Raw genomic sequence first — 18,072 nt, forward strand, 5'->3', positions numbered from 1 at the left:
AACAAAAACCATGCAGTTACCTGCTTCACTGCATCCTCATAGGCTGGAGGCTGCTTTACCTCTGACAGGGCTGGGCTTGACTTACAAAAACTTGGGGATGAAATAGAAAACTTTTGGCCTGACTGCGCAGCCATCTGCATGGGGAGATACAGGGAAATGGAGTCAATGCACGGCGGGAGGCCCGGCGCTCTCACCCCTGCTGGGGTTGGTGTGGTGCCGGGGAAAATCACGATTTTGTGGGTCAAACAAAAACAAAATGCCTGGGCTGTGAGCAGGATAGAGGGAGGTAAACCAGCTCCCTGACCTGGCTCTGAGATGCAGGGCCAGGCTGGCCTCTGGTCACTGCCAGGGCACAGACAGGGTGTCACAGAACGTCCTGGTGCTCAGTCAGCTGTGGAGGCACAGGACAAAGGGAAGACAGAGATGCTGCTGGTGGTCAGCTGTGCTTGGCCAGCGATGAGGCACTTCCCCAGCCCCCCCCCAGCCCCTCCCCATCACCACCTGACTGGAGGCATCTCACAGAGCTCAAGCCAGGGAAGATCACGCAAAAGAGGGAAACCTCTGCCTGTGCCAAACACCTGTGTATCTTTGCCAGCTTTTTGCCAGGCTCCCCTTCCAGGATGGACCACATTTGAAGCACAGTGCCTGCCAGCTGCTGTGCCCATCACCTCTAAGGTCCTTGTGTGTCCTTCCCCACTGCCTGGCCATGGCTTTGTCCCACAAAAACCAGCACCAGGGGATTCACCCTCCAGGTGGGCTGGATCCAGGAGTGGATCCAGGGCAGCAGTGAGGTCACTCTGCCTGGCCATGCACATCCCGGCCACCATTCTGTGGAGGGCAGCTGAAAGGAACACTACCCCTGGCTCATGGGAAACAGCACTGCAGTGCTGGGCAGACAGGAGGAGTTCTTGCTGAAGAAGGACCCTCACTCCTGGGAGTCCCTTGCAGGCAGCAGAGGAATATCCAGGATGGGTGGTGGTGGAGTAGGGATGAGCTGCAGGACACAATGGAACCATCCCCTCTGTACACTCCCAGCCCTTGGGCAGGGAGGGAGGAGCTGGAGATGCCCCTGCAGAGCCTCTGCTCCCTCCTGACCCTCACTGACCACTGCCCAGCTGCCCAGAGCAGCCCTGCTGCCTCTCTTGGCTATCACCTCACAGCACTGTGTCCCACTGCCCATTGCCCCCACAGCTCTGCTGTGGTGCCCAGTTCACCTCCACAGCCCCAGGCACCCCCTGCATCCCCTGCTCGCTGCTCCCCATTGCCCAGCTCACCCATACCAGTGTTCCCATCACCCTCCTCACCCCTACAGCAGCCCCACTGCCTGCCTCACCCCAACCCCACTGCCCTCCATGCCCCTTCCACTGGCAGCTCTGTCTCTGCCCTCCCCACACTAAATTGCTGCCCTTTCCCACCTCACTGGCCATGCTGTTTGCCAGCTGCCCACAGCACCTACCTCACTGTCCTCTGGACACAGCACTGAGCCCCACTCTGTGCCACTGTGCAGGGCTGCACCCCAGGGCCTGCTCGGGGCTGCCGTGGGTGGGTTGGGAGCAGCCCTGCTCTGGCGTGGGCTGCCCTGCACACCCAGGCTGCCCCTGCCACACCCCCGTGTGCCCACCCTGCACCCCTGGCATGGCACCGACCACTGAAAGGTGCTGCTGCTCCCTGAGGAGCCCTGGGAGGGCCCTGCATGGACTGGGGCTGCCATCAGCAGAACCCTGTGCTGTTTTGTGCTGGCAGCGTGTCCCCCTCCCCAGGCGTTCGTACCTGTCCAGGGGGCTGAGTGAGGAGGGGTGGCTGCTGAGGACAACTCTCTGCTGGGCTGGTGGCCAGCTGGGGAGGCACAAGCTCTCTCTGACTGCAGACCTCAACTGCCAGCCCTGCTCCAGCTTCCTGAGAAAAGGCTTCCCCGGGGCAACTGCTCTCCTCCAGCTCAGTGGTGAAAATCCCTCACACACTGCTGGGAGCCACAATGGCTTGGCAAGATGTTGGGAAGCCCTGCAGCCCTGCAGCGGGGTCTCCCAGGGGTGTAGGAACTGTGCCAGGGCTCTCCCAGGAGCTGAGGGATCCATGCTGGTGCCTCCCTGCTGTGTATAGAGCTGTGCCAGGGCTCCATGGGGCATGGGCAGCTGTGCCAGGACTCCCCCAGGGGCAGAGCAAGCTGTGCCAGGACTCCCCCTGAGGGGAGAGGCAGCTGGGTTTGGGCTCTTTTAGGGTAGAAGAAGCTGTGCCAGTGCTCCCCCAGGGAAGTGGGAGCTTGCCAGGACCCCTCCAGGGGCAGAGAGAACTGTGCCAGGGCTCCCCAGGGCAGAGGGAACTGTGCCAGGGCTCCACATGGCAGAGCATGCTCTGCCAGGACTTTCCCAGGACACGGGGAACTTTGCCAGTGCTCACCTAGGGGCAGAGAGAGCTGGGCTGGGGTCCCCTGGGGAAGAGGGGAGCTGTGCCAGGGCTCCGTGGGGCATGGGAGCTGTGCTGTGGCCGCCCCAGGGCAACTGGCTGTGGTGTTTGGCTCTCCAGAAGATACCCTGCAAAGGACCCTGCAGTGCTATCAGCTTCCAACCCATCGTCCAGCTGGGATACTCTCTGCCCTGCCAGTGGCCCCGGGCCAAGAGGAAAGGCCTCCCCCAGGCAGGTGTGACCCCGTGGGGGCCCGGGCTGGCACTCACCGGCGCTGTGCGGAGGCAGCTGCTGCCCGGCGGGGACCCGCTGCGGCCCTCGGGGGACACGGGCAGCAGGTAGTGGCTGTTGGGGGACGGCGGCAGGCTGATGTGCTGGGGGCTCTTTGCAGCCCCCAGGGGAGAGTGCTGGGGGGAGCACTGCGGGCTCAGGAATGTCGAGGAGGTGATGGCGCTCTGCCCTGCGGGCTCCAAGCAGTGGCTATTTACAATGTGGGGCACCTGCGGCACCCCACAGTTACTCAGCTTATCCGAGCTGCTGGCCTGGCCTTTCAGGGCCATTTGTTTGGATGCAAATGGACAGCTGGACACGGTGTTTTCTTGCTTGATAGGGACACCAAAGAAATGCTGAGCAGGCTGCTGCTTCTCCTCGAGGCCGTTGCTTCTCTTTCGCTTCTGGAGCTGCATCCGCAGCTCTTCCACCTGCCTCTGCTCTTGCTGCAGCTTCCACGTCAGTTCATTGATGACCTTCTGCTTCTCCACCAGCATCTTGTCTTTCTCTGTGTCTATTCCTTCCAGTTCCAGCTGGATGCTCCCTCCATTCATGCTGCTCATGAGGCTTTCCTCAGTGCTGCCTTGAACTGGAGATGGCTGGAGACCAAACTGTGGAGAAGACATGGGCCCATCGTTGAAGGTGTCTGGCAAAGAGCCGCTCACAGAGAGGTCAGAGGAGGCGGGCGAGATGGGTGGGGTGGAGCTGGTGCTGCCAAAGTGGTAGAAGCCGTTTGATAACATGCTGGTGGAGGACTGTGACTGGTAACTCGACAGGGTGCTTGTCGGAGTGACTGGGAAGGTGACGGTGGTGATCTCACTGAAGTTTGGCACCGTGGTGCTGCTGCACTCCTGGAAGGGCCGCAGCCGCTCCATCAGCGCTGTCTTGGTACCCGACACGGGCAGGCCTCGTATTCGGAGCTGCTGCCTCAGCTCTGACACCTGGAAGGAAAGTCACTCGTGGTCAGTCTCAGGGGCAGATAAGCCCTTTAGAAACCCAGTGCTTCTAACAAGGAGTCTTGGATCACAGGCTCGCAGCTTCCAGCTTTGAAGCTCTGCCCTCCCAGGTGCTCCCTGTCTCACCTGCAGTCACCAGAGTCACAATGCACAGGCCTGACCACTGCACATCCTGCAGAATCTCAACCCTTCCTAACAGGAAAACCTTCCTCCTTCCTCCAAGAATGTGACTCCTCTCCATAACCAGCAGTGGTCCTTGGGTCATGGAAGAAACTCAGCATTCCCTTTCTAGCAGTAGATTTCTCCATGAGCAGAGGACTTAAACACAGACCAGGAGCCAGCTGACAGCTCAGAGAATGTGACACATACTTTGGAGCCACCTGCTCTATGCTCAGGCACACGATTCAGTCACCTGAGCTGGGGCAAGCTCACATTATTTCTACCTCTGGGCTGCCCCCAGATCTCTGCTCCTAGAAGGATTTGGCCTTCCCCATGGCTGAGGGTCCATTAGCAAAGTATAAAAGAACAGCTGATAGGAGGGATTCTCCTCTATGCCCTCTCTTACCTACATGAGAGGTGCTCAAAACAGTTCATGTACCAGGAGGTACCTGCTCATGCAGAGCTGAGCTGGCCTGGCTGCAGTAACCACTGGGGAGCTGAGACACAGGGGAGGCCATGCTACCCTACCACCTTCTGGCTGGTCTGTCAGAGCATCCATAATGTCCACCCCAAAACCACAGAGGGATGGAGCCAGGAGCTGCAGGAGCAGCAGCTCAGATGATCCTTTAGCTTGACCTGCAGTCTGCCTAGGCTACACCTGTGGATTGCTGATACCCAGGCCAGAGCAGTGCACCCTCTCATCACCTGCAGAGCAGCAAGCCCTCATGTTCAGAACCTCCCCAGTGACCAAGCCCTGCCCCAGGGTGCTGTGCTGTGCTCCTGGGTGGCTCAGAGCACAGGGTTCAGGTGTGCTGATCTGTAACATGGTCCCTCCCAGCCTAGGGCACTCCCCTGACACACTCAGAGGCGGCACAGCACGCTCAGGCTGTGACATTCTGCTCCTGCAGTGACAAAGTTTGCACTCACTTTGAGATCATCCAGGTTGGATGGCAGAGGCCCTGGCTTGATAGATGAGACACAAGTCTGGCCTGAAAAGGTGGTTTTCACTGGAGAAAGAGGGGTGTTGTTGACAGAAGCTGATGAAGAATTTGAACTTTTGACCATTTGCTCGTTTGATTGCCTGAAATAACAAAGGAGATTTGGGGTGAGTTGTCTGTTCCCCCAAGGTCCTTGTGCCCGGCATCCCATCCCTCCACTCCCTTGCTGTCTCCTATATGAGAGTTAAGGATGGCCAAGGAAAACCAGGCTGGGCTGTACGAGATTGCTCCTACAGGAGCAGGTCACAGGTACCCCGGCCAGAATGGCTTGGAAGGAGTTTGTGCAGTTCCCAAGCTTTTCTGTTCAGTGGCATGCCTCTATCCCCTTGCTCTGGCACAAATGGATACAGCAGGGGAAAGTCTGGAGAGAGACAGGACTAAGTCCTGCTGCTGGCACAGTGCCACTCACTTTAGCTGTCCTTGGTGCATCCCGGGGTAGCTGAAGTGCTGCTGCTGCTGCTGCTGCTGCTGCTGCTGCTGCTGCTGCTGCTGGCTGAGGATCTGGAGCTGCAGGAAGAGCTGCTGCTGCTGGAGCAGTCTGGCATATGCAGAATCCATGGGTGGAGGGGACTTTTCTGCTTTCTGGTCTGGAGGGATGTACTGGTGGTACTTGAGCTTCTTCACTTTGGGCTTGGTGTCTTTGGGCTTTTTGTGACGGTTCTTGCTATCGCTGGATGATTTGGACTGCTGGGCCAAGAAGGAAAGGAATTAGGTGTGAGAAGAGCTCCTGTCATCACCATGGGGCCTCAGAGGCCTGGGATAGAACAAAGGCAGCTCCTGCTGGCACCCTGACACCCCAGCTCCAAGAGCTGCTGAGCCTGGATGTGGGGGACTCCCTCGGCACTGTGTCCCATCTCAGCTGTGCTGGAGAGCACATGAAAGGAGGATGATCCTCCCTGCCTGGAAGGTACTCCAGTGCTGCCTTGTGTCTCCTGCTCCCAGCCCCAGGGGATGATTTCAGTTGAGGACTCAAGAAACTGCCTCTAGCAAGGTGTACTGCTGTATCTTGTACCATTACACAATGAATTAAATTAGTTTTTGACACAAGGTTTGTCTGCCTGAATTATTCAAAGCCTTTAAGGCCAGACACCCAGAGCTCCCACACATTTGGAGCGCAGCACATGGGCACTTCAGGCTTGGATGCAGCCGGGTGCCCTGGGCTGGTTCCTCTCCGGGGCAGTCTGGAGGCACCGGCATTACCTTCACGGCAGAGGGCACCGGGAGCGTCGGGCTCTCCTGCCCCGCTGGCTGCTTGGGACTGTCACACTGGCTGCCCTGCCCCGGGGCAGTGTCCGGAGCGTGGCCATCGGCACTGGGGGGACGATCCTGCAAGGGAGAGGTGAGAGGGGTTGTGGGGCCGGACCCACGGGCTGCCCAGCCTGGACAGGGGCACCTGGTACCCCGTTTCCTCACCCCATGTTGTTCCCACTCCCTACAGATGCCTCAGTGCATTCCAGTCCACTCAAATCTATCCCAGCCACATCCCCAAACTATCCCAGTCCTTTCCCAGTCCTCTGTCTCCACAGTCCTCCTTGGTTTTCCAGCCCTCTCAATTTCACCTGAGCCCCATATCCTTGTTCGCTCCTTCTGCTCACTGCTGGCCGCTCAGTGTCCTCAAAACTAGCTCAGTCCTCCCAGCTGACCTGTGGATGCCCACAATCCCTCTGGTCCTCCCCCACCCCAGTTTGCCCCAGTTCCTCCCTTTCCCCCGGTCCATCCCAGCCCCTGCAGTCTGCCTCAATCCACTCCAGTTCCCCCATTCCCCCCGTTTCCCCCCAGCCTCCACATTCCCCCCGTTTCCCCCCAGCCCCCCCGGTCCCCCCGTTTCCCCCCAGCCTCCCCAGTCCCTCCAGTCCCCCCAGTCCCCCCAGTCCCCCGGTCCCCCCGTTTCCCCCCAGTCCCCCGGTCTCCCCGTTTTCCCCCAGTCCCCCCAGTCCCCCCAGTCCCTCGCTCCACCCCGGCCCGGCGCTCCCCGGGGCTGCAGTACCCGCATCGGCGGGCAGAGGGCGCGCCGGCCCCGCGGTTCCCCCGCGGGTCACAGAATCGCAGAAAATCACAGAATCACCCAGAACCACAGAATCAGCCAGGCTGGAAAAGACCTTTGAGGTCATCGAGTCCAACCTGTGACCCATCACCACCTTGTCACCCAGCCCACGGCACTGAGTGCCACATCCAGGCTTCATTAAACACCTCCAGGGACGGTGACTCCGCCACCTCCCTGGGCAGCCCATCCCAGTGCCCAGCCACCTCTTCTGTGAAGAAATTCCTCCTGGTGTCCAACCTAAACCTCCCTTGGCACAGCTCAAGGCTGTGTCCTCCTGTCCTGTTGCTGGCTGCCTGGGAGAAGAGACCGACCCCCACCTGGCTGCCCCCTCCTGCAGGGAGCTGTAGAGAGGGACGAGGTCCCCCCTGAGACTTCTCTTCTGCAGGCTGAGCCCCTCCAGCTCCCTCCGCTGCTCCTCACACCGCTTGTGTTCCAGACCCCTCACCAGCCTTGCTGCCCTTCTCTGGCCACTCTCCAGCATCTCCACATCCTTCCTAAATTGAGGGGCCCAGAACTGGACACAGCACTCGAGGTGCAGCCTCACCAGTGCCCAGTACAGGGCAGGAACCACTTCCTCGGCCCCGCGTGTCCCTCCTGTGCTCCCTCCCCTGTGCCATCCCCGTCCCCCCGAGTCTCCCCTGTTCCCTCGCATCCCCCCCGGCCCCAGGACGGCTCTCCCTACCTGGGGGGCCCCGGCAGGGGCGGCGGGAGGCGGCTCCGGGGCCTTGGAGCCGGGGGGCGGCTCGGCGGGGCCCGGGGAGCCGCGGCTGCGGGGCCGCTCCGGGGACAGCCCGTCGTTGCTGCTGTCCTCCTCGAAGGCGAAGGCGTCGGCCGGGCGGGGAAAGCCGCCCTGGGTGCCTGTGGGGGCAGAGGGGCGATGGTCAGAGCCTGCGGGGAGCGGGGAGGGACGGGGGGACTGGGTGAGCCTCGTAGGGGCCTCGGCCGCGCCCACCGCCCCCTCGCCGGCCGTGGGTGGGGGGCACACGGGGTGCCCGGAGGCTGCGGGAGGGAGAGCAGCGGGGTCCGAGCCGTGGGCAGGGCAGATTGGGAGAGGGAGAGAGGAGGGGCGTGAGGAACCGGGACCACGGACTGTGTACCCTGGGAGAGAAGAGGGATCTGAGGAACCGGGACCATGGGGAGAGGGAGAGAGGAGGGGCGTGAGGAACCGGGACCACGGACTGTAATAAATGAGTTGGTTTCAGGGTGTTGGTTATTACTGTTTAAATGAGATATAAAAGAGGGGAGCTGAGGGTGGAATAGATGGACGTTAATTGAAGGGAAGTTGCGAGACTGTAGGGGTGTAATGCTGGGATGTAACCCTGGATGGGGATATAACAAGGACCCAATGGGTTTAACACAAGGAACTTTCTAGTCCATGGCTTCGTAGGGTACAAGGGATGAGGACGATGCCCTGGACTGGGATTGGAGAACGAGCCAAGCAATGAAGCGGAGTTGTTTGGAAATGACTGGTGAGGAATGCACGGAGGTACAGACCGACCAGCCAACAGGGAAGGCACCGATCAGCACGAGGATTGAGAAATGCACCAGTCCGGTGGCACCAGAGACTCTAAAAGCCACCAGGTGCTCTGCACCGCGTCCTCCTGCGGACCTTGGGCTCCAAGGGAGCGCCCAGTGGGTCTCACTGTCTTGGTGGTGGATTGTTTTATTCTGGCTTGTCGCGCGGAGCCTGGGCTTATCCTGGGTTCCCGCTCTCAGCAGGTAATAAATAAACGAGTTGGCTTTTCCTTTCAAAAGTCTCAGCCTCGTTTACAACATGGACTGTGTGCCCCGGGAGAGAAGAGGGATCTGAGGAACTGGGACCATGGACTGTGTACCCCGGGAGAGAAGAAGGATCTGAGGAACCGGGACCGTGGGGAGAGGGAGAGAGGAGAGGTTGGAGGAGCTCGGCCCACCAGCATAGCAGAGCTGGTGCAGACAGCTGGGACTGGTGCAGGAGGAGCTCTGCCATCCTGCCCTTCCACTGGGCTGAGATGGGAGAGGGGCACGAGTCGCTCTCCCTCATCTGAGCACCCCGGCTGAACACCCACGCCACGCATGGGACCCCGTCCTCAGCAGAAGGACTGAGGGTGAAATGGGCTCAGAGTGTGATCCACCTGCTCATGGCACGAGAGCCAACAAGGGTGGACGTGGCTGCAGGTGCACAGAGGTTCCCACATCCTGTCTCTGTCCACAGGTTTCACCCACAGAACTGGTTCAAACCACTGCTACTGCCTGCCCCACAGCCCGAGGCTGCTCCGCCTGCACAGCTCCTGCACTGTTATCTGCTAGTCAGATGGGCAAGGGCTCTTGACCCCGAGGTTTTGATGATAAATAAAGTGCTGAGAAAAAAAAAGGGGTCTCATGTGAGCCTCAGGAGAGCTGCAGGTGGGGGTAGAGGAAGGAGCAGCATGGCCACACTCGTAATCTCCTCGTGCTCATGTCTGGCATTTGTCAGGCAGCTTGGCACACTGATAGCGAGGTGACAAATGGGGAAATAGGAAGGGCCTGGGGACAAGCTTCCACCTGTCCCTGCTGCTGGTCTAGCAATGTGCACCTTCTCACCGACACGCACCTCCTGCTCTGACCCCTGCCCCTATCTGAGAGATAAGGGTTATCTCCCCTCCCTGCGGCTGCTGGTGCCAGGGTGGGCGAGGACAGAGCCCTGGCCCCCTGCCTGAGCTGCTGCCCAGACATGGGCTGGGGAAATGGGATCAGCGGTGTTCAGCTTGCTATTTTCATATTTCCCTGGAAATAGGGCCTGTGTCCTCTCCATCCTCTCCATCAGAGGCAGCACCCAAACAGGTCCCTGAGGAGCTGCAGCATTGCATGGTCCACCTGGGCTGCACGGGAGCTGCTTCCTATGCCCTCAGGCCAGCGTGGACATCCCCTCTCGGGAAAAACGACTCCAAGCAAGGGGGACTTGTGGATCTGCAGGGCTCCTGCTGGGCTGGCAGGGAAGCGTGTGTTGAGAAGTGGTGCCAAAGCTGGGAGCACAGGGGACCTTCAGGACACAGCGACAGCCCAGAGCATGACAGGAATGTGCTGCATCCTGCTGCTTGATACCGCAGGCCTGTGCCAATGGGGAATGCTTCCCTTATCTGTCCTGCTCTCACCCAGCCCAGCCTGAGCATATTGTTTCTTGATCCCGTGTCCCTGCTGTAATCTCAGGCAGGATGGTGTTTGCTCCGGGCTGTTTCTAATGCACTGGGTATTGTCCTCTTGAGCGCATTGGACAAAGTGATGACAAGGACCTGGTAAAAAAAGTTTCTTGTATCACTGCTCAGCTATGCAGGGCACTGGCGGCCTCCTGTCACTGGGACGTTTGGGCTTTCGGTTGGGGTCTGGCACTTTCTGCTCACCCTGCCGGAGGTGATTAGAGGAACACGTCAGCTGAACTTTCCACTGTATAAACAGTTGAGATTCCAAGGTTAAAGTAAAATGATTTTAAACCCTGTCATCTTTCTGGTATTGCAAAAACAAAAGGCTTAACGTTCAGAAGTGCCAGTGCTCATCTCTGCCCTGTGTTCAGCCCTTTGCCCCAAACCATGAGTACCACAAGGTGCCTCTGACTCCAAAAATGAACTTGAGGATCCTTCAGCTTGGGTCTTTCTTCTGCAGAAACCTGAGGGCTGGGACAGTATTCCTGCTGCAGCTGTACCACCTTCTTCTCATGGCATCCTATGGTACCAAGCAACTTCACGTTGGACCCTAATGTGCTGTGTGTTTCACCCTAAATGGGATGAAACTGGCTTACAAGGACACGTTTTTCCCCAGCAATGTGATAGAAGAGCATTGTGAGAGGGAGAAATTTAAAACTGAGCAAATAATTTTTAAGCCAGACTTTTTGTTTTTAACAGTTTGGTGCCGTAAATCTCTGTTTACCACAAGCTCCTGACAAGGCAGCTGGAGAGATGCTCTATCCAAGATTCAAGCTCATTTGCTCAGCCTCCAAACCTCAGCTCCAGGGGATAAAGTCATGCTCAAACTGCCTCAAATGTTTATATAGGGGGAGATTTTTTGAAACTTTTTTTTTTTTCCCTCTGTTCTCTCCTTCAGTAAGTGACCGGGGAGATCTTACTTGAACTCTCCTTAAAAATTCCTCTTCAGGCAGAGTCCTGGAACATTTCACCTTCAAAGAGGAGAGCTGCAACATGCTGGGAGTGGAGCAGCTCCAGGGCCAGGCTTTAGAAGCTGCTATACATACACAGCCTGCATTTTGCAGCCCCCAAACCAAGAGCAGGAACATTTGTGGGTCAGGACAGAGCAGTATCTGAGCCTGGAATATTTCATGTCACTTAAGACGGTTTCTGAGATGAAATGAAAGTCAAAGTGCTTCCTGTTTCAACTCTCATTTTTGGCTTCTCTCCTGTCACTCCAAGACCCTTTCTGTCCCAAAGCCCTGCCATTGTGCCCAGCTTGCTCTGATCTCCAGAACAGACCCTTCAAATGGGATTATGCCAGTGGAAATGAGCCCATGGATTGAGGAACTGTAGCAACAGAACAAGCAGCTTCCAGGGACAGAGCAGCTCTCAGTGCCTCATTGGAGACCTGAGCACCAGTTTGGACATGTGGAGATGGCCCCAGGCTTCAAAAATACAGGTTGCTGTCCTGTCACTGCAGGACCCTGATGGCTTTCCTGCTCCCTTCTCTGCTTTCAGACCTCCCTGTCCTGGCACTGAGCCCTGGTGAAATTTGAGTCACCTTTCTGCTCTGTGTTGGCTCCCACTCCAGCTTCCCTGCAGCAGCGTGGGGGAAGTAATTGTGGGTGATTCTTCCTCCCTCCTCTGGTGGGGGGAGGTGATGGAGGAAAACCAAGCTTAGGCACAAGGCAGGTTCTGGGTCCTGGTTGGTAGGAGTGTACCCTGTTTGGGGGTGCAGGCCCCCGCTCATATTCTCCAGCAATTTAGCACCCCGAGGGTGCTCCACAGGCCAGGGACACAGCATCCTGCTCTGCTGGGTCCTGCATACCACTAGCACCAGTGGTAATAAAAAAGAGAACCACAGCTTTGCTGAACTGGGGCCACTTCACCCCCATTTACTGGGATGTGAGAGCTTGGCAGGGCTCAAGTGGGAGAATCTGGGCTGGTCTCACAACCACACTTGTGCATTCAGGTTCTCTCTCATGCTGAAGGAAGGAGTGTCTGTCTCCAATGGTATCACTTCTGTGCTCAAAGCCTTGGGGAGGGAAGGGGTGTAAGAAGGGAGGTTCTTTCTGAGGGAACGTGGCTGAGCAACTGTGCATGTTTCAGTGTCACTGCTTTGAGAGTGCTGTGCTCACAGGCTGTGCTGGACTAGACTGGTTACTGTCAAAATAATGACATTTAAACAATAACTGCAGCTCTTACATCCAGGTTGGTCACTTCCTGCTGTCTCTGTGGTACCTCCTCGTCCCCTCGGCAGCCCCTGCCCCACTCCACGCACACACACAGCACACACATTCCTGTCACTACCTTTTATGGCCTCTTTCACAGCCGAGTCAACAGGAATAATGTTCTTCTCCACCAGCTCCAAAGGACCCGGCCTGAGCGCAATCTTTTCATTGAGGTCGTCTGCCAGTCGGGCTCTTTTCAGCTTCATTTGAGTAGACTGGATGGACCCCTCTGCAGCCGAGTCTAAAAGGCCAAACAGAAGCATCAGGACCAGGGGTTCCTGTGGGCACAGCACTCAGTGAGAACCTGCTGCCCTTCAGCACAGCCTCTGGGGCCGTGGCCAACGCCTGAGCGTGGCTCAGCACAGCAGGATCTGCTCTGCTACACTGGGTGGGGTTTGGGGCACGGGTCCTTTTCTGAGCCTCAGGCCCAGCTTCTCCATTCCCAAACAAGAGCTTTTGTCTACCAGCCTGGGCTTGCAAACCCAGCCTGCAGCTGGAGCATCCTCTGCAAGGCCCAGGAGTGATCTGTGATGGAAACTTCATCAGCAAGCTGCCACAAACAAGGGCTGAAGGGGTCTCCAGCTCCTGCCTGCCAGGAGCACACTGGCTCCTTGTGGGCTAGTGCAGATGGATCCCTACTTCTGGGCAACAGCTGGAGAATAGGACCATTGCAGTGCTTGACAACTGGAGTAAATGGCTCACACTGGAATTAAAAATGCTGAGTCTTGGGCTGTGGGCTTTTGGAGGTGACATGACTACAGTTCTCCAGGACTTCAGGGAAGAACGAGCTGGAGAGGAGCAGAGCAAAGGCAGGTAGATCTGGAAGCTACAGCCCTGCCAAAGCCAGCTAAGAAGACCCCAGTTATTGAGGGGTGACAGAAGAATAGCAACTTAAACAGAAAGATTTCCTGAACAAAGCTATCTGGCTCCTCTGTTGGCACAGGTGTGAGTAGTGAGGGAGTGGCATTCTAAATCAGACCATTTCTAAATCCTTGAGGGTCTAAAGTAGGAAGAGCTGCGTGTAGGTTGTTCTATCTGCAAAGCCTGGACACTCTCTGGAAGAGACACTGTGGGCAACATGAGCTACAGGGCTTGATACCATGGAAAATTCTCTGCAGGAGGTCAGGAGAGCTGGTCTAGGGCCATTCCTGGCCTCAGGTTATAGAGACAGTGAACACAAATGAGCTCCTTGAGGTGAACAGTAACAGAAGCGGTGCCTGTAAAGCACTTGGATGATGCGAACTGTCTCACCTGGCCACTTTCAATCACCTCTAGGTCCTGTTATGAACAAAATGGGTTTGTAAGTCCACGATATGCCAAGACACAGCTCCATGAAATGCAGAGCAGGATGGCCAGAGGTGTGAGCAGAGGCTGCAGGTAAGGGGGTGTGGGGCAGCACATGCATCTTGCTCAATGCACAGCCAGGCACTCTCTGCTCTCTGCAGTCTCTCTCCCCAGGCTGGCTCTGCCTGTCCCTGTCCATGCCCAGGCACTGCAGCTGCCTCCAAGCCTGGTAACAGCCCCCACCTCCAGTCCATCTTGCTTCTATTATTTAACCTAAGGGAAAGACACTCTCCATCTCTTAAACAAGCAACGGTGCTAGCTTATTTTAGGGATGGAAACCCAAGGGAAAAGCAAGGCAGCAACACTGATCCAGCATGTGACGCTGGCTCAGCCCTCCTGCCTGCCTGAGGGAAAAAGAAGTAGAGATTGCATCCATGCTGAGAGCAGAGGGCAGCATTCACAGCTGCCAGAGAGTGATCTGCTTCTTCCAGGCAAGTGACAGGACTCAAGGAGGGAGGGAGGCTGCACATCCTCTCTGTCTCTAAGGATCTTGTTATCTCTGGAGATAACAAGGGACACTGTGGTGTTCTGCTGTCTGTGATGGGATACAGCCCTGCCAGCTCTCTGGCTGAGAGGGAACAGCAGGATGGGAGAGGAGAGAGCTGCTGTGGCTCACGGACTGATAGCAGGGCTTTTCATACAGCTCTGCTTGGGTCACTGACTGCACGGGCTGTCACATGGAATATCCAGAATTATAGCAGCACAAAAGATGTCCAGCTTTGGGAAGGTGTTACAATGACCTGCTACAGGGATTTCAGTGCCCTGAACAACAAATGCTCTGGGTTTGCTCCTCATGATCAGACATTGGCACCAGTGTCTAACAGAGTTCTCTCTCACAGCTGTTCTGTACCTCACTGTTCCCTAGAGCATCTTACGCTGCTCCCTGCAGTAAGATGGGAGAAAGACTGGATGGCCTTGGGGCTGTGTCTGTCAGGGAATAAAAGCATGTACTGCTTCCTGAACATCAGGTCTGGACAGAATTTCATACGTGTCCCATTTGAGTCTGCCCCCCATGAGCAGCTGGGACAAATAATGGCGATGAGATTCCTGAAGGGACACAAGAGGGGCAGGAGAAACACAAGTGCCAGGGCAGGAGACACAAGGAGTATGTGGGAGAAGCTCGGGCAGTCTTACCTTGTAGAATGTGCATATTGACCAGGTCTGAGCGCTCAGGCCTGCTTCTGATCTTGTGCTTGAGATAATCTTCAGTCTGCAGAACACAAACGCGAAGTTACCTGGCTATAGAGCAGCAGTAAGGTACTGAGAGCACCTGCCCCTGTGCCATCCCACGATTCTTTTGGATTTATGGCAAGCTGGGTTGAATGAGCTCCTAAATGACATTTTTCATCACTTAAACACTGGCTTGTCCTTAGGCAGAAGCTCTTCAGAAAGGGAACAGCGTGCACGGAGCTGCTGACAGCTCGCTGTACCCACTGCTTTGCAATCACTATTAGTCTTATGCCTAAAATGTTATGAGAACTCATAGGAAGGGTGAGACCTACTCTCTGGGAGTGGTGGGCCCGCACAGCATGTCACCTCTGAGAGCTGCACCAGGGCAGCTCTGGAGTGTCCTGGTGGCTTCTGTGGGAAGCCCAGCACTTCAGAGTGAGAGATCAGGTGGAACAAGTCATGAAGCCACTCAGACTCTCTACCCAGGTCAGCCACGAGGCTTAACCTTCCTGCAGCCTTGCAGCCCCTGTGCTCTGTGGTTCCTCACCCAAGCTATGATATGGGGTTGGGAAAATCTGCTTTGCAGTCACTGCAGCTGAGCTTGCAATGGACACAGTCCTGGAGCTTTGTGCCAACTCCCTCATGGCTTTAGGAACAGAGAGGCACACAGAGGTACAGTAACACCATCCATAAGGGCCAGAAAGTCAGCCTTGAGGGCAGATGACCTCAAAAATACAAATATAGGCTTATCCCCTGGTGAAGAAAAGCTAGAGCTCAACTTAGACAAGCTCTTAGCTAAGCTGAGCTGCAAGAAGAAATAGTACAAAAAATTGTACATAGTTCAAAGAGGTTAAAATCTTAAGGATAAATATAAAGGAATAGTACAAGCAGCTGGAGCAAAATAGGAAATCCACAGTACAAAATGTACAGGATCATGAGAAAAAGATCTTATAAGGACTTCTGCAGCCAGGATCAGGCAATGGAAAGTGCTATCTGTGTTCCATAAACAGGAGAAATAATTGTGCATACTGCTGAGATGGCTACAGGATTTAATGCCTTTTAAAAACCATCCTCACTAAAAAGATAAATGGCTCTTTATCAAACAGGTGGCTCAGCCAAGAACCTTCATCAACAAAAGAGAAGAAGCTCCAGTTGTCAGGGTGGAGAACGGGTTAGAGGGTTCTCAGAGGAGTTAAAAATTCCTGAACAGTTTGAGACACACGAGGCTAGAGTAATAGCAACTATAGCAAAGGAGAGAATAATTTCTAGCTTTAAAAGAGATGGGAAAAAGAAACTAGGAAATTATAAAGCAGACAGCAAGATATTGGACCAAGTAATCAAACAATCTATATAAATGAATTTTGAAGATAGCGAGGAGGTGAGCAACAGCCAGGATGGATTTATCAAGAACAAGTCACATCACACCAACCGAAATTCCTTCTATGGAGAAATGACAGTTTTCTATTATGGGAATAAACAATGAATGTCATGCAGCTTGACTCGGAGCATGTTTTGACATTATCTCACATGGCTTTCTCACATGCAAGCCAGAGAAATTTGTTCTGGATAAGACTAATATAAAAAAGGAGCATAGCTGTGGATCACCAGAGGAATTGGAAATGGCTCAGAGTAGAAACAGAAGAATTTATCAAATCCTATTACAAAGCAGTTTTTCCTGCTAGCCAATATATTAATTAATGCCTTGAATGATAGAAGACATACTCCTTAATTCTGAATCATTCAAGGTCAACAGATTACAGTGCACCATGATTTGGCACAATTGATGATCTGAAATACATGTGCTACAGTTTCAAGAAGGACATTTGGGAAGGACTGTGTTCAGGTCACAGTTAGCCACAGCTAAGCCAGCTGATTAAGCACTGCAGTGGATGAAGACTCAATGCACCAGAGATGCTCCTGCAGTGGTCACTGGACAGGGCCTTAGGCAGAAATTAGTTACTCCATGCTTAGGAAAAGTCTAAAAGGCTCTGGAGACTCCAGTGATCAGCAGCTGACCCACAACCCCAAACCAGCAAGGAGACACAGCACAGGGTGTCAGCTGGGCCCTGTTCTGTGCCCTGCATCTGAAAGGGTCCAGGGAAGGGTCTGGGCAACAGCTACAGACATCACCATTGAGCCAGAGATGGCATCATTGAGGGGGCTGAGGGGAGGGGAGGTTGGTTGATCCAGGGGTGAGATGGCTATTGGGACACAGGATGTGAAACAGCTTTAAAAAGTGCTGCAGGAAAAAAGAGACACAGTTCTGCATATCACACAGTGGTGTGCTCAAACTTCAGCAGAACAGCTTGGGCTGGGAATCAGGGACCACATGCTCACAGCACAGGTCAGAGAGCACCGGAGCAGGTCACTGGCAGTGGGGTGTCTGTCTGTCAGTGCTCACACACCAGAGCAGGTTGTAGGGCGGTGGGGTGTCTGTCTGTCAGTGCTCACACACCAGAGCAGGTTGTAGGGCGGTGGGGTGTCTGTCTGTCAGTGCTCACACACCAGAGCAGGTTGTAGGGCAGTGGGGTGTCTGTCTGTCAGTGCTCACACACCAGAGCAGGTTGTAGGGCAGTGGGGTGTCTGTCTGTCAGTGCTCACACACCAGAGCAGGTTGTAGGGCGGTGGGGTGTCTGTCAGTGCTCACACACCAGAGCAGGTTGTAGGGCGGTGGGGTGTCTGTCAGTGCTCACACATCAGTCAAGACCGGCCCAGTGGGGCTGTTCTGCTCTGGGGCAGAGGCCCGACAGCCACCCCCGCAGCCCCTCCATGCTGAGGGGCCAAGCCCTGCTGAGCCAGACGGCCCCAGGAAAGCCAGCCTGCTCTCTGTCCTCCACCCCAGCAATCTATTATAGGACATCAACTTCAAAGTCTGCTGCGCTGGCCTGATGCCAGCCTCTAACATAGCCAGTGACATGTTTAAACAAATAATAGACATTTTATTTACTAAAGTCTTTACAACGCCTTACCCTTCCCCCATATTTTTTCCCAGCTTATTTCCACCAACACAATCCCATGCTTGGACCGTGTGTAGGTTTGCCTGGTTCTTGTGCCAGGTCAAAGCAAGCTGGTGTCTGCACCTGAGTGCATTTAAACTCATATAATGCATTTCCAAGTGGTCCTTAGATCAGGTCCTGACTTGGGCTCAGCTCCAGCTGCTGTCCTACAGCTGCATTGCTGCTGCAACTTCAGTTCCTTTGGACCCTGGCTGTTAAAAAGCTGCATTTGCATCTCTGGAGTGCAAACAATGAAGACTTCAGATGTGAGCTTTCTTAACACCAGTGAAGCAGAAGAGCTTTCAGGACACATGGACAGTTATCTGCTTTCTCTTTGTACAACATCAGCTCGGGGGAACAT

General features: G+C 55.3%; 1 protein-coding gene across 14 annotated transcripts in view; it reads right to left on the bottom strand.

The window, feature by feature from the left end:
* The window catches only part of MYOCD (myocardin), a 224,545-nt gene that overhangs the window by 4,228 nt on the left and 202,245 nt on the right, over window positions 1–18,072 (bottom strand). For 7 of the 14 annotated variants that reach the window (XM_032129136.1, XM_032129133.1, XM_032129142.1 and 4 more), the window contains 8 exons: window positions 14,680–14,755; window positions 12,281–12,442; window positions 7,513–7,688; window positions 5,987–6,112; window positions 5,196–5,473; window positions 4,716–4,869; window positions 2,673–3,614; window positions 21–134 (listed from right to left, as the gene is read on the bottom strand). In XM_032129136.1, the coding sequence (XP_031985027.1) occupies window positions 21–134; window positions 2,673–3,614; window positions 4,716–4,869; window positions 5,196–5,473; window positions 5,987–6,112; window positions 7,513–7,688; window positions 12,281–12,442; window positions 14,680–14,755 (2,028 nt within the window). The remainder of the gene's footprint in view (window positions 1–20; window positions 135–2,672; window positions 3,615–4,715; window positions 4,870–5,195; window positions 5,474–5,986; window positions 6,113–7,512; window positions 7,689–12,280; window positions 12,443–14,679; window positions 14,756–18,072) is intronic. The other 7 variants (XM_032129140.1, XM_032129147.1, XM_032129144.1 and 4 more) reach the window with 4 other exon arrangements.

The sequence above is a fragment of the Corvus moneduloides genome, chromosome 19 (assembly GCF_009650955.1).
Source record: "Corvus moneduloides isolate bCorMon1 chromosome 19, bCorMon1.pri, whole genome shotgun sequence".
NCBI classification, from domain to species: domain Eukaryota; kingdom Metazoa; phylum Chordata; class Aves; order Passeriformes; family Corvidae; genus Corvus; species Corvus moneduloides.